At 40.4% G+C, this 16,255-nt stretch overlaps 1 protein-coding gene across 2 annotated transcripts in view; it reads left to right on the plus strand.

Moving 5' to 3' along the window:
* Positions 1-16,255, plus strand: part of REPS2 (RALBP1 associated Eps domain containing 2) — a 238,115-nt gene that overhangs the window by 80,042 nt on the left and 141,818 nt on the right. For both annotated transcript variants that reach the window (XM_055563083.1, XM_055563084.1), the window contains exon 5: positions 5,914-6,011. In XM_055563083.1, coding sequence (XP_055419058.1) covers positions 5,914-6,011 — 98 coding nt within the window. The remainder of the gene's footprint in view (positions 1-5,913; positions 6,012-16,255) is intronic.

Raw genomic sequence — 16,255 nt, forward strand, 5'->3', positions numbered from 1 at the left:
GGCAGCACAGGGAGATATAGCAATTATTTTAAAATAACTTTAAATGGAATATAATCTATAAAAATACTGTAATCACTATGCTAAAAGTATATTGTAATCAACTGTATACTTCAATAAAAAGTCTGCCTGACATTAGAACCAATATTTCTGCCACCTCAGAGATGCCCCTTTCCCAGTCACTTTCTCTGTGCTCCCTGCCTCCCCCATGAAAACATAGTGCTGATTTTTATCACTGTGGATTAGTTTTGCTTCTTCTAGAAACTCATATAAATGGAATCATAGTGAATGACCGTACTCTTGGGTGTCTTTTCCTCAGCACAGTGTTGAGATTCTTCATGTTACGTGTCTTAGCAGTTTGTTCCCGTTAATATATTACTCAGTGTTGTTCCACTGTATGAATGTATCATGGAGTGATGATCCATTCTTCTGTTGATGAATATTGAGGTTATTTCCAGCATTTGGCTGTTATGAATAAGGATGCTGTGAACACTTGGTTATGAGTCTTTTTGTGACATATGTCATTTCTCTGGCACCTGGGAGTGGAATTGATGCACCTTAGGGTAGGTATAAGAAACTGCTAAAGAGTTTCACCAAGTGACTGCATACTCCCATAGGCAATGTATAAGAGTTCAGTGTTCTTGCCAGCAGTTGGTACTCTGGTTTCTTTCTTCAGTGTTTTTAATCTTAGCTATTCTGTTACATGTGAAGTGACATTTTCTTGTGGGCACTCTTTTATTCTTGAAACATTGTTTTCTAAGTTTCTGTTACCCCTTCCTGGTTTTTCTCCTACATCATGATCCCTAAACTTGAATTTATACATTTTCAGAAATGAGTTCTGCTGCTAGGAAAATTTTCTAGGAATACATTTTCTAGGGTTGTTTTTCTGTCCAAGATTCTGCCATGATTTCTGGCTAATGGGGCGTATGTGTACGTTTTAAATCAGGAGAAGGCAATGGCACCCCACTCCAGTACTCTTGCCTGGAAAATCCCATGGATGGAGGAGCCTGGTAGGCTGCAGTCCATGGGGTTGCTAAGAGTCGGACACGACTGAGCAGCTTCACTTTCACTTTTCACTTTCATGCATTGGAGAAGGAAATGGCAATCCACTCCAGTGTTCTTACCTGGAAAATCCTAGGGATGGGGGAGCCTGGTGGGCTGCCATCTATGAGGTTGCACAGAGTCAGACATAACTGAAGTGATTTAGCAGCAGCAGCATCTTTGGACAGTCTGTGATTCAGAGCCCCTCTTCTGCCTCTCTCCTGGGTGCCTGCTCACCTCCTTTGCTGGATGTAGCTATAGCTGATGCTCACTGGATAAGACTTAAGTGCCATGCATCGTTCCAAGTTCTTTGTGTGCACTGTTTTCTACTTACCACAACCCTCAGAGGCAGAAGTTGCCATCTGTATTTTTAAAAATGTTTAAATCACAGTAATACTTCTCCTTCTGACTCAACCTGTTTCTGGTTTCTAGAGGCAACTACCTTTCTTTCTTTCTTTTTTTTAAAATTTATTTTTTTAAAGTACAGTTGATTTACAATGTTTCAGTGTTCAGCAAAGTGATATATATATGTGTATGTGTCCTTTTTCAGATTCTTTTCCATTATAGGTTATCACAAGGTATAGAATTCCCTGTGCTATACAGTAAGTCCTTGTTTATCTATTTTGTATTTAGTAGTATGTATATGTTATTGTTTCATTCATTGTATAAAAACTTCTGAGTTTAATTAGGTCCCATTTAAAAAAATAAGCCCTTTTAAAAAAAATTGTTTCTTGTCTTCATTGGGTCTTTATTGCAGCATGCATGTGGGACCTAGTTCCCTGACCAGGGATTGAACCTGGCCCCCCTGCACTGGGAACACAGAGTCCTAGCCACTGGACCTCCAGGGAAGTCCCAGGTCTTATTTTTAAATTTTTCTTTTTGTTTCCACTACTGTAGGAGATGGATCCAAAAAAATATTGCTGTGATTTGTGTCAGAGTGTCCTGCCTATATTTTCCCCTGAAAGTTTTACAGTATCTGGTCTTAAATTTTGGCCTTGAATCCATTTGGAGTTTTTTTGTATATGGTATTAGAGAATATTGTAATTTCATTCTTTTACATGTAGCTGTCTACTTTCCCCAGGATCACTTATTGAAGAGACTGTCTTTTCATTGTATGTTCTTGCCTCCTTTGTTGTAGATTAGTTGACCATAAGTGCATGGGTTTATTTCTGGGTTTTCTATCCTGTTCTAGTGATCTGTGTGTCTGTCTTTGTGCCAGTACCATACTGTTTTGATGACTGTAGCTTTGTAGTGTAGTCTGAAGTGAGGAAGTATGATTCCACCAGCTCCATTCTGATTTTCTCATTATTGTTTTTGGCTGTTTGGGATCTTTTTTTGTTTTCATATAAATATAATTTTTTTTTGTTCTAGTTCTATGAAAAATCCATTGGTAATTTGATAGGGATTACATTCAATTTCTAGATTGCCTTGGGTAGTATGGTCATTTTAACAGCATTTATTTTTCCAGTGTAAGAACATGGTATATATTTCCATTTGTATCATCTTCAGTTTCTTTCATTAGTGTCTTATAGTTTTCTGAGTACAGGTTTTTTGCTTCCATAGGTAGGTTTATTCCTAGGTATTTTATTGTTTTCTGATGTGATGGTGAGTGGGGTTGTTTCCTTAATTTCTCTTTCTGATACTTCATTGTTAGTGTATAGACATGCAGCAGATTTCTGCATATTAGTTTTGAATCTTGCTACTTTACCAAATTAATTGATGTGTTTTAATAGTTTTCTGGTGTCATCTTTAGAATTTTCTGTGTGTAGTATCACATCATCTGCAAACAGTGGCAGTTTTACTTCTTTCCAATTTGGATTCCTTTTATTTCTTTTTCTTATCTGATTGCTATGGCCAGGACTTCCAAAAGTACATTAAATGAAAGTGGTGGGAGTGGATATCCTTGTCTTGTTCCTGATCTTAGAGGAAGTGCTTTCAGCTTTTTACCATTAAGTTTGATGTTAGCTGTGCGTTTGTCATATATGGGCTATTCATTGCTATGCTGAGATATATTTCTTCTATGCAGAGGTAACTACTTTTGACTCTTTAAACCTGCTTCTTCTGCTGTCTAAAGTCTTATTTTAAAATCAGTGTCTGTTCTACTTTTTCTTATGCATCTTATTCTTATGTATCAGTGCTAGGTATCATCTCACTTAAGAGCATGGGCTGTGATGTTGGTCTCCTGGGCCTAAAGGTAGACTTGATAGGCCTACATTTCTCATTTCTTTCCATTTCCAGCCTGTATGACTAGGTATTTTGCTTTTCTGAGCTTCAATTTCCCTTACCTGTGAAATGAAATAAAGTCTGCCTTAGAATTTTGCTCTGTGGATGAAATGAGTAATATTATATAAACGTCTATTCCTAGCACAATTCCTGGCACATTGTAGGTGCTAAGATGTTCCCTTGTATTTTCTTTTGTGTTTCTAGAATATGGTACTCATTATGTTTTTGAAGCTCACGTATTCTTGAAAGTCACCTTCTAGATATTATTCATTGGGTGACTGCAGATGGAGAGTCTTTATTGGGCAGTTAGTTGTGATTTCTGTTCTAGTTTGACACTGAATCTCAGAGTGATGAAATCTTTTAAGGTTCATTTTATAATCTTCCCCTTGGAGAAAGGTGGTACTTCTAGTTCCTTGTTCAACCTCTTATAAGGGGATCTAAGAATTATTTGTTTTGTATTGAGTTGCGTGTTTCAGGTTTTATTTGGGAGGGAAAGAGTAGAGACAATGAGTAGTACCTATCTTTTGCCTCCTGAGTTCATTTTCAGTTGAGGAATGAGACAGGAGTCAGACTGATAGTGGCCTGAATATCAGCTCTGGTACCAACTGATAGGAGCATGTGTCTAAGATTTGTGACCAGAAGGTTTTAGACACTCATCTTTCCAGTCACAGGCAGGTGTGACCAACCCACGCTTCCCACACGGGTATGAAGAGAAAATCTGCCATTGAGGCCAGGCCTCTCGAAAAATGACCCACCATGTGGCTCAGTGTTCATTTAAGCCTTATTGATAAGATACGTCTGTCTCTTTAAAGGGAAGGAAGGCCATTGTTGGTGAGGGATTGGAGCCATGGGCCAGTCAGCCTCCCCCTACATGTGTCCTTCCTGAGCAGTAGAAGTTCCCTCCCTCTAAGGGGAGGCAGAGGGATCAGCTTCCCAGGGAAAGCTTATGACCATTGGTATCCCAGCCATGGTACAGTTTGCTGTGGTTCAGACCTTTCAGTAGGAGTTAAATTTGATGATCCTTCAAAATGGAATGATCTTAAAAATCCTTCTTTGAGGACAACACCTGCCTACCATCTGAAACTTATATTTTAAGATTTGGACTATGAATTCTCTATGTATGTTTCTTTTGCAGGTTTTATGTTTTTCATATATTCTTAGCAGCATCAGAAAATCTGCTTTGCATTTTTCCAGACAGTGATTTTTATGTTTTAATGTAATTTAATGTTATAATATTGTGTTAATAATAATTGTATAATAATGTATTCCATTTCCTTGGAGGAAATACAAAGAGCAGATGTGAGCCCAAGAGTGGTTTGTTGTTCTTGATGTCCTGTTGTTATACCTTCTTTATTTTAAAAAGTTCGAACTCTGCTAAAGATGATGCCACAACAGGCTGCTGTTCTGTCTCTACCTAATTTGATGTATAAGGAAGCTATAGAAAGAAAGCCTTTTATTTATTTATATACTTCCAAAAACCTGAACTGTTAACCTACAGAGATCAGAAATGGTTTCATCTTGAGTGATAATTTCCCCTTTCTGTTGGAGCTGAATATTGCCTGGTTATGTTTAACTGTTTTCGTATCATATTGGGAAAGTTGTTATTAAGTGTTCTGGAAATAAAAGGAATGAAAAATATGCATTCATTTTTGTGACTTAAAAACTTTTCTTAAAGGTAGAAAAATTATGTTTAGTTTGGTTATTGGATGATAAAGTAATAAATATAAAATGCATTTATTCATTTTTGTGTTTTTCTCTATTTGGTTTTACATTCTTTCCATAAGGAAAAGAAGATAGTGGCATTTATTTTTCAAAAATAAGCAAAATGATAATGTTGATTCTTAATGTTCAAAATTCATACTCACTTTCTTGCTTCTTGGGAGTGTGGATGATGAGTGGAAGCATTCTAAATAGCAGGCTTTATATAGAATTTACCTTATATTTAGAAGTTGAACACTTAAAACATGGCACTTTTCTAACTACTCTCATTATTTTCTATCCCAGTTTAGGTTTACACCATTCCACCTTTCCAATTTATTGCTAATCTTAACCTGATGTAAATATCTCCCTGCTTTATTATGACTTTGTTGGCTATCTTTAGATGGTTCAGTTAAATTGTACCCAGGGGCACCAAGGTTTGTTGTCTTAAGTGAAAGAAAGTGAAAGTGAAAGTCACTCAGTTGTGTCTGACTCTTTGCGACCCCATGGACTTAGTCCATGGAATTCTCCAGGCCAGAATACTGGAGTGGATAGCCTTTCCCTTCTCCAGGGGATCTTCCCAACCCAGGGATCGAACCCAGGTCTCCCACATTGCAGGTGGATTCTTTACCAGCTGAGCCACAAGGGAAGCCCAAGAATACTGGAGTGGGTAGCCTATCCCTTCTCCTGCAGATCTTCCTGACCCAGAAATTGAACCGGGGTCTCCTGCATCGCAGGCAGATTCTTTACTTACTGAGCTATGAGGGAAGCCCTTGTTTGTCTTATGTGACCCTTTGTGTATAAACTAATTACTAATTCTTCCCCAAAGAGCAGACACTATAGCAGTTTGAATGTGAATTCATAATAAAGCAGGGAGATATTTACATCAGGTTAAGATTAGCAATAAATTGGAATCTTTGTGAACCACGCTGACTTTCCCTCCTGCCATTTCAGCTCCTTATGAAGCTAGACAGCCCCTTGTCCAGCCTGAGGGACCCTCAACGGGAGGCCCAGGAGCCAAACCCCCTCGGCATCAGGCTTCCCTTATCCGGGTAAGTGATGCCTCTGTTGGGTTATGCCAGTGGGAGACTTCAGGGGTGTGACTTGTTGAAGCCCGCCCCCTCTTTAAGGAGGGTATAAAGCTATCCCCTAAGGCAGATATTGTGTTTCTTGTTCTGTTGCTTGTATATTTTCTAAATCTTTTTACTGTGTCTGTTTCTTCCCTTCTCTGTGTCTCTAGACTACTCTGGCCTGGTTTTTGATTTTTGGTCCAAAATGCCCTTCCACCTTCATCTGCTTAATCATTAGGCACCTCCTTCAGGAGGCCTTTACTTTGTCTAAAACAGACTAGTTTTATCTCTGCCTTATTCGTTACTATTACATATTCCATGCATACTTTGCTATTGCCCATTTGTTTTGTGCCTCCAGTTAAATTACCAGCTTTGAAAGGCAGAGGTGATTCTCCTGTATTTTCTGTCAGTGCCTAGTCCACTGCTATTTGGAGAACAGTTACTTGGCAGCATACAGTTTCCTATTTGTAGTTGATACAAAAGAAATATGGTAGAAGCACAAGTGATATCTCAGTTTCTCCTTGTTACACAACTTATAAAATTTTACTTTCCTTTTCTCCATTGTTTCCTTTGGATAAAGAGCTGTTTTTTCACCCCATGTCTGCAACTGTTAGGTTGTGTAGTACCTCTGAGTCCTATGCTGGTGGAGTCATATTCCCAAAAAAGGGTGAGTGCAGTAGTGTGAGAGAAACTGTGGGAAAACTGAGTTGGCTGTTTGACTCTAAAGACAGGAAGACGTAGGGTGGTTTGTATAACATTTCAGTTGTCCAACTGAGGAAGAAACATCATTTATGTGTAGGGAGATCTCCTCACAATAGAGGGTGATCTTAGATAGTCCCATAATGAAGTGGGCTGGTATTCTAGAAGAGAATAAACAAGGCTAAGGGAGGTTGAGGTGTCCACTTTATAGCCTCTGGAGATAAGTAGGCATGATACGGCAGGCATGATACAGAATTTCTGAGGTAGAACTCTTGTGTACAAAGAATTTTCTTAAAGATGGTAGATAATTCAGCTTTATGCTGTGTATTTGTGTGTAACGCTTCCTCCATCTATCATATCTAACTACAGATGAGGTAACTGAGAGAGGTCAGGTCATGAGTCTAAAGTTTCATTTATAACTAGTAAGTGGCAGAGCCAGAATTTGAACCAGGCTTCCCAGTGTCAAAACCTGTTCTTTGTAATACTTCACTATATTCGTTAGAGTGCCATATTACAAGGAGACTAGGTTCTAGAGTTGCTGTAAAAATAAACATTGGTTATAGTAAAAAATATTCCTGAAAATCCCTTATTGGTACCACACTGGGGAGCCAAGATGCCATTCTCTCCTAAGTCCAGTAGAGCTAGTTTTACCCCTAAGTTGGAACAGACAGTTGTTTCTTCAGCTGAGCGCCCAGATGGAGTAGTTGGCTGTATTTGGAGGTCCTATGGTACAGAAATAAGTGTTTTTAAACATGAGAATCACACCCACTGTGGAGTGATAGTTACATTAAGAAAGGTATCAGAGGGACTGGGATTCATCTAAAAAAATCTGCAAGGTGTGGCTGTCCTTGTTTCTGCAGAGTCTAGTGCTGATTCTAGTGCTGTGGAGACCACATCCTGAATTGTTAGAATGATGGTCAAACAAGCAGTAAACCCTGAGCTTCACTATGGTTGGATGGGGCTCACCAGGCCCTTTCTGTGTGGCCACCTGGCAGGCGATAGCCTTGGGCTCTCATTTAGATTGGTGTCCCAAGCCTTCTCTTCTAATCTCTAGGCCCATTTTTCTTCTGGTAAACATGCTTCCTGAGCACTTTAAAAAACTTATTGTTGTTTCTAAATCATATCTGAATCTTTGTGACCTTATAAACTGCAGCATGCCAGACTTCCCTGTCCTTCACTGTCTCCCAAAGTTTGCTCAGACTCATGTCCATTGAGTCAGTGATACCATCCAACCATCTTATCCTCTGTCGCCCCCTTCTCCTCCTGCCCTCAATCTTTCCGAGCATCAGAGTTGTTTCCAGTGAGTTGGCTCTATGCATCAGGTGGCCAAAGTATTTCATCTTCAGCACCAGTCCTTCCAATGAATATTCAGGACTGATTTCCTTTAGAATTGACTGGTTTGATCTCCTTGCTCTCCAAGGGACTCTCAAGAGTCTTCTCCAGCACCACAGTTTGAAGGCATCAATTCTTCAGTGCTTAGCCTTCTTTATGGTCCAACTCTCACATCCATACGTGATTACTGGAAAAACCATAGCTTTGACTATACGGACCTTTGTCAGGAAAGTGATATCTCTGCTTTTTAATACACTGTGTAGGTTTGTCATAGATTTCCTTCTAAGCGTCTTTTAATTTCATGGCTGCAGTCACTGTCTGCAGTGATTTTGGAGCCCAGGAAAATAAAATCTGCCACTGTTTCCATTGTTTCCCCATCTCTTTGCCATGAAGTGATGGGACTGGATGCCATGATCTTCGTTTTTTGAATGTTGAGTTTTAAGCCAGCTTTTTCCCTTTCCTCTTTCACCTTCATTAAGAGGCTCTTTAGTTCCTCTTTGCTCTCTGTCATTAGGGTGGTATCATCTGCATAGTTGAGGTTGTTGATATTTCTCCCATAAATCTTGATTCTAGCTTGTGATTCATCCAGACTAGCATTTCCCATGATGTACTCTGCATATACATTAAATAAGCAGGGTGATAATATACAGCCTTGATGTACTCCTTTAACAATCTGGAACCAGTCTGTTGTTCCATGTCCAGTTCTAACTGTTGCTTCTTGACCTGCATACAGATTTCTCAGGAGGCAGGTAAGGTGGTCTGGCATTCCCATCTCTTGAAGAATTTTCCACAGTTTGTTGTGATCCACACAGTCGAAGGCTTTAGCATAGTCAATGAAACAGAAGTAGATGTTTTTCTGAAATTCTCTTGCTTTTTCTGTCTCCATTGGATGTTGGCAATTTAATCTTTAATCAAAGATCAATCTACCTTTTCTAAATCCAGCTTTTACGTCTGGAAGACTTTGGATCACATACTATTAAAGCCTAGCTTGAAGGATTTTGAGCATTACCTTGCTAGCATGTGAGATGAGTGCAATTGTATGGTAGTTTTAACATTCTTTCCATTGCCTTTCTTTGGGATTGGAATGAAAACTGACATTTTCCAGTCCTGTGGCCACTGCTCAGTTTTCCAAATTAGGTGACATTTTGAGTGCAGCACTTTCACAGCATCTTCTTTTAGGATTTGAAATAGCTCAGCTGGAATTCCATCACGTCCACTAACTTTGTTTGTAGTGATGCTTCCTAAGGCCCACTTGACTTCGCATTCCCATGAAATCTGGCTCTAGGTGAGTGATCACACCATTGTGGTTATCTGGATCATTAAGACCTTTTTTGTACAGTTCTTCTGTGTATTCTTGCCACCTATTCTTAATCTCTTATGCTTCTGTTAGGTCCTTGCCTTTTCTTTCCTTTATTGTGCCCATCTTTGCATGAAATATTCCCTTGGTATGTCTGATTTTCTTGAAGAGATCTCTAGTCTTTCCCATTCTATTATTTTCCTCTATTTCTTGAGTACTTTAAGCAACTAATGTTTACTAAACACCTGTTAAGTGCCAGGTACCATGTTGAGAGTACAAAAATGAGATATAATACTCCTATTCCCTGCCCTCCTAGAGCTTACGGACTATTGGAGGAGGTGGCTATTGATCAGACCATCACAAAGCAAATATATAATTATGATGTGTGGTGAGCAGAAATTATACTGTGCTTTGAGGATTAAAAAGGAGGTGGGAAGTTAGGACCCAGCCTTAGCAGGCAGGGGTTGATCAAGGAAGTCTTCCAGTGGGAAATCATGTTTGAGTTGAAAGGGTAACGGCTGATCCTTATTGTCCAAGTGAGGGAGTAGGGCTGAGGGAGAGCAGGCAAGAGGAGAGAGGGAGCTGCACAAACAGAGATGTTTACTATGAGCTTTGCATTTTATTCACCTCTCTTGCTGTGCTTAGAACTATCTTATAAGGTAATTTCCATCATTATCCCATTTTTCAGATGACAGAACCTGAGGTATAAAGACTTCATTTAGCTTGCTTAAGGTCACAGCTAGGAAGCAGTTGGGCTAGAGTTCAAACACTGGACACCACTCTCTGGTCTTTGTCTCAGGAAGTGGATGGATGGTGATGTCATCTGTTAATCTGTGAAGCCCTGAATGAAAAACTAGTGTTGGGAGTATTGAGGCAAGATCATGAGATCAGTGTTGAGATTTGAGCTTTTGAGACAGCCAAAAGGCAGTGTCAAGGAGATGGTAGGATATATGTGGCCAGAGGCTGGGGACAGTCAGGACTGAATAGAAGTATTTGGCAGCCATTGGCCATTAAGAGGACTTATGGGATCATGCACAAAAGTCAGACAGTTTCTTGCCCAGGTCTAGCCATATGCTGCATGACCTTAGGCAAGTTCCTTCTCTTTTCTGTAACATGAATTAGTTGGAATGAATTTAATAGTCCGTTGTAATTCTCTGCAACTGTCTGATTCCCTTAATGTTTGTTTGGTGTCAGTGGAGGTCCCTCCTCCTGTTTGGAGCCTTCAGTTTAAGATGAGAACAAGGGGCCTTTTTTTGGGACAGCAGTCTGTGGTTTTCATGGCTGATGTGTTTTTCCTCAGTTCTTAGGTTTCCTTCTTATGCCTGTCAACTTGGTTTGGCTGGACTGCACATCACAGAAAGCAGATGCTAACCAGAATTAGCCATGTAGATGAGGGGATGTGACGTGAAGGGTTTTGGTGGTAAGCGATTAATAGGGATTGGTCGTGGTGCTAGACTGTGCGAGTCACTCATTCCCCACGTTGCTAAGCCCATGACAGCCTCACTTGTAGCTTCCTCTGTGGCCTTGTATTTAAGTCCTTCCTGTCTTCGTTGGAAGGAACATGGCCTCTGGGAACTGGGGAAGGCTTTTAGGGACTCTGGGTCGGCACTGTTGCAGCTTGTGGGCTTGGCATTTCAGAGGTGCTTATGTGGATTCAGTGCCCAGATATTTTTATTTTTTCATTCAGATGTTGGATATTTTTCCCTTTGAAATTTCAGATACTGAGCACACAACCTATGTTGATGAATAGTTGACAGCATTTGTAAAGAAATGATAAATCTTATTTCCTCCTTCTCTGTTGTAGTGTATTGATAGATCATTTTGTGGTTTTTTAATTTTAATTTTTTTGGCCATGTGGCATGCGGGATCCTATTTCCCCAACCAGGGATCAAACCCACTCTCTCTGCATTGGAAGTATAGAATCTTCACTACTGGATCACTAGGGAAGCCCCTTTGTGGTTTACCTTTCACAAGTGATCTTAACCATCTAGATCGCATAGTCATTTATGATTTTGCTGGTGTAGGGTTTGGAATTGACCTTCCTGCTCCCACCATGCACCACTGCTTCTGTCTTTGCCATGGTTGCCAGAAACTACCTTGTGTTAAGTCCGTGTCTCATTGACCCCTTGGCAGCATTTAACAATGACCACCTTCTTAAAATGCCCTCTTCAGCCTCACTCTTGCCCTCTTGGTTTTCTCCTTTGTCTCAATTTATCTATGCTTTTTTCCCGTTGATAGCATGAAGTGTGAGAACTTTCTAGTGTTTCTTGTACATGTGGGGCTCCCATTTTTTTTTCATTCTTAAAAAGCAGTTCATTGCTTGTTCACTCATTTATCTGTGAGCCTCACCTGGAGGAATGGGCATCCTATATTTCTTGGTTTTCCATCCCTGAGGTAGCCAAGATAGTCCATTTATTTTGTATCATTTTGGGAATGTTTTATGTATATATAAGCACATATAGCTATTCTTATATATCTAATATATGCAGTATACCTTAACCTCGCTTTAGGGAGACTGGTCTGAGAAATAAAATATCCTTCCAAATAGATCCCACTAAAAATATCTTTTACTCAATTTTTAAACCATAAATATACATGCTGTGATTTTTTTTTTCCTTTCTGAAGGGAATGAATTTAATAGTCTTCTAGGGGCAGATTCTCAAAACTCACTGTATATATGTAGGATTAGTTCTTAGAAATGGAATAATTGGGTGAGATGGCTACACAATTTTAGTTTTTGGTAGAGATTTTCAAATTAGAGACTGTGCCCATTTACACACTTACTAACAATGTATGAGAGTGTGTCTTTTCTCATATCCATGCAAATGCAGTGTGCTAAGAAACTTAGGAATCTTGGTCAGTATGATAAGTGAAAAATGAAATCTTGGTGTAGTTCTTAGCGTTTCTCTTATATGGTAGAGAGGAGGTCCTGGGCCCCCGATGCACTTGGAGGAGGTTAGGAACTCCACTTCTTTTTGGTCTGGAGCACCCCAGGCCTGCTAGCACTGATTTCTTGTTTCTACCTTCTTGACAGCAAAGTTGAATTAGTTTATGGGTAGAGAGTGAAAGTGAAAGTGTTAGTCACTTAGTCGTTTCTGACTCTTTGCAACCCCATGGACTGTAGCCCACTCAGGCTCCTCTGTCCATGGGATTCTCCAGGCAAGAATACTGGAGTGGGTTGCCATTTCCATTGGGATCTTCCCAATTCAGGGATCAAACTCAGGTCTCCCTCATTGCAGGCAGATTCTTTATGGGTAGAGATTAGGGCTGGGAAAACCTGTTTTAGGGATGGTAAATGTCAACACAATGTGTGTGTGTGTGTGTGTGCGCGTGTTGACCTCTCAAAGTTGCTCAAACAGCTCAATTCTCTTCCTCTGACTAAATGGAAGGAGGAGGGGAAAGGAGGGAGGAGGAAGAGCAGGGGGAGGGAGAGAGGGAAAGACGGGAGGGAGGGAGAGGGTATATGTTTGTTTGCCTTTGTGTGTAACTGGAAAAACTAGTTTGATACATTTTATTGGAATGCATGTGATTTATTCTTAGTTTGACATCTTGTTTTACCACATTCATTCCCCATTTGATTTCAAACCCTAGCTGGAGTTTGGTCATCTCCTAAGGGGTAGAAGGTCGATATGTGTGTTCTACTTCCCTGACTCTACCTAGAACCCACAGATACCCCAGTGGTCACTGTTATTACCACAAAGAGGTCCTGTATTTCACAGCATCCAGCCTCCTTTTCCTACTTATTTCCTTCATCTACTTATAATTCGTTTTGAAATTTGCTATCCCTTATTTTTAAAACATTTTACTGAATGATACTGAAATTTACTTTTCTCAGCCTACATCTTTTGTAGCTGTCTCTTGTGGTATCCCCAGGTGCTCCCAATGTAATTACTTCTTAATGATTCAAGTGATTGTAGTCACCTAATTTCTTCACTGAGAGACACTTCTACATGAAAGGCAAACATGTGTATTACAGGATGAGAATATTAAGGAGATACTGGATCACTGAAAGAAAGGTGGCTCCAGGACATAAGAAGAGGGTGCTTGGGATAGAGATTGAAGGATGTTTATGGAGCAAAGATGTTGATTCAGTAAATAGCATGACTAATTGGGTTGCCACCTTAAGGTATTTCAGAATCCATGCTTAGAGGCAGTGAGAAATGTCAGAATGGTAGGATGGTACATATGAGGATTCCAGCATCCATGTGGTTAGACAGCTTGGTTACATGAAAGCAAATGAGCACATTTTACTTGTGGGGTCAGTGTTGCTTTTCCACCCCATCTCTGTGAGCATTTCATTAAAGGTTTATGGTGTTCAGAAGTTTTGTGGAAGTAGCTGGGGCCCCCCCCCGATTGATAGTCAGGGTGCCTCTGAATTAGCCTCTTAGATGTAGCTGAAAACACCCGATTGAACTCCTGGTGTCAGAAAGTACTTTGTAAAGCTGGAAAGGAGTGTGGTATTTGATTCCTAGGCCCCTTTGGTCTTAGTAGATAGTGTGGTGTGAACAGGAAAGGCTCCTTACAGCAGCACCATTTCACCCCTAAGTGCATCAGTATCCCCAGACTTCAGCGGGGCAGGCGGTGTCATGCCCCCATCACCTATCCCAACAGGAGGTGCTACTGACCGAGTTCTTCTCTGGCCCCCTTACTCTTCTGGACTCTTCACTAGTCTGCATCCTTTCAGTCCTCCCAGCAGTCTTGCTTGCAGGGTAGATTGCCTGTAACATTTTGTCCTTGACTCATCCATTGGGAAATAGTAAGTAACCTCTAAGGGTTAGCTACCATGCCAGCATGCCCTGAGGATGACAGACATGGTCATTTTTTCCTGATATGAAAACATACCAGATGCTTATAAGCAAAAGTTACATAAGAAATAAGATGGTGCTCTGTATAATTTAATAGTTCGCTGGCCAGAATCTGCAACTAAACTAGATAATGGGGAGGGAGGTGTAAGTATAGGATATTCACATCCTCAGCTGAGATCTTCAATCTGCAGAATTAACAGAAATAATATAGGCATTGCAGTGAGGTTAATTCTTAAAAGGAAATGGTACATCGTTAAAGGATGGATGGATGGATGTTTAAGATAGGAAGAACCCCAGAGCTTGCTGAGTGAGAGTACATGTTCTGGACTCTGTTCATATTCTGACTCTGCCATTTACTAGGTGTGTGGTCTTGGTATGTCACTTCCCTTCCCTAATCCTCAGTTTCCTGTTCTCCAAAATGAAGCTCATGGGGCCTACTTTGCAGGGTTGTTGTCAAGATGAAAACAGATCCAGTATATTAGGTGCTCACAATGACACTTAGCAAAATCATGAATATGTGTTATGTAACATTCTTCGATGTCTGTGGTGATCATTAAAATTTTTTTAGTTTATCTTAATAAGCAGCAACTGTGCGTTGCTCATTAAACTCAAGAGATTTCTATAGTTTGGCCTTCAGGCTTCTAAGCTGTTGAGATTAGATCCCTAAGTAAGCTTGGTAGTATGTGATTAAAGGCATCTTTGTAGATTTATTTCCATGAAAAACTGATAAAGTTAAATTGCTCTGTTAGGATTTAATTGTAACTAACTTCACTGTAGGCAAAACCAGAAGTTATTTATTGCAACTTCCAGTGAATCTATAATTATTTCAAGCTAAAAAGTGAAAAAAAAAAGTTTTTTACCCTCTCTGATTTCATAGGTGAGTCCAGCCTTTACACTGCAGAGTGACAGTTGTTTGGTAAGTGCATTTAAAGTTCAGCTCCAGTCATTATAGGAGAACTCAGGTTAACTGTTCTGTGAGTTAGAATTGACAGTTTTTCCGGTCATTTGCCAGACATCTTTTGAGTGTTTACTGCTTGATAGGCACTTTTCTAGGCTCTGGGGATATACCTGTTATCAGAATAGAAAAAATTTCCTGTCATCATGGGCCTTATGTTAGAATGAGAGTGAGGTGGGAAACAGGACAAGACTATATAGACAGAGTATGACACAGAATGGTTGGATGTGAAAGACAAAATCACTGAGTTCTGTCTACTCCTCTAGCTCCTTTCTTCATTTAACAATTTCTCTCAGTTTTACCATAGCCCTCTTTTTTTCTTTACTCTGTACTAACTCCCTGAGAGTCTCCTGCAAACTCATGAAAGATAGAGTCATATTAACCAAGCACAGAAAGATGGTTGTAAAGATGCATCTGCATGCTGTGCCTCTAGATAGTCTGCATGAGCAATCCAATTAGAAAGCTGTTATTAGGTGGTCATATTACAAAAAGATGGCTTCATGCTTCATCTTTGGTGCAGGAGTGGCTGTGCCATTGGTACTAGGCAGGTCTGCCTTTCCTTTGGGCCTCGCTTGAAGAGTAGGTTGGTTAGAGTTATAGCTGCTATAACAAATGCCCTGCATGTTAATGACTTCCCACAATAGGTCTGTTTCTCACTTATCTCACAGGTTGGCAGACAGCCTTCCTCCACGTAGTAATTCAGGCGCCAGGGCTCCTTGTGTCCTGTGGCCTTGCTATCCCCTTCTCAGTGGGCCAATGGGGGAAGCACAGAGGAGAACCATGGGGTGCTAGCCCTTCTGGGCAGTAGTGCAGGTCACTTGCACTCCCCCTGCATTGGCTTGAACTCAGTCATGTGTCTGTGGCTAACTGCAAGAAGGGCTGGAAAATGTCATTCCTGGCTGGGCAGCCACTCAGTGAGACCCATGCACCAGGCAGGTAGGGTGTGAATGATCAAAGGACAGCCAGCATAATCCCACAGAGAAGCACAGCTATCATTTGCTTCTCTGACTCTTTTTTCTCTGCCCCATGATGGATCAGTTCCTATGATCTTTCTTTAGGCAGTTTAATGATCATGTAGGCTATAGTCTGGTCTTACAGCCTGTGAGCCAGTCTTTCCCTTTAGGGTGGTTGAGTCCTC

The sequence above is a fragment of the Bubalus kerabau genome, chromosome X, assembly GCF_029407905.1.
Source record: "Bubalus kerabau isolate K-KA32 ecotype Philippines breed swamp buffalo chromosome X, PCC_UOA_SB_1v2, whole genome shotgun sequence".
Classification (NCBI taxonomy): domain Eukaryota; kingdom Metazoa; phylum Chordata; class Mammalia; order Artiodactyla; family Bovidae; genus Bubalus; species Bubalus kerabau.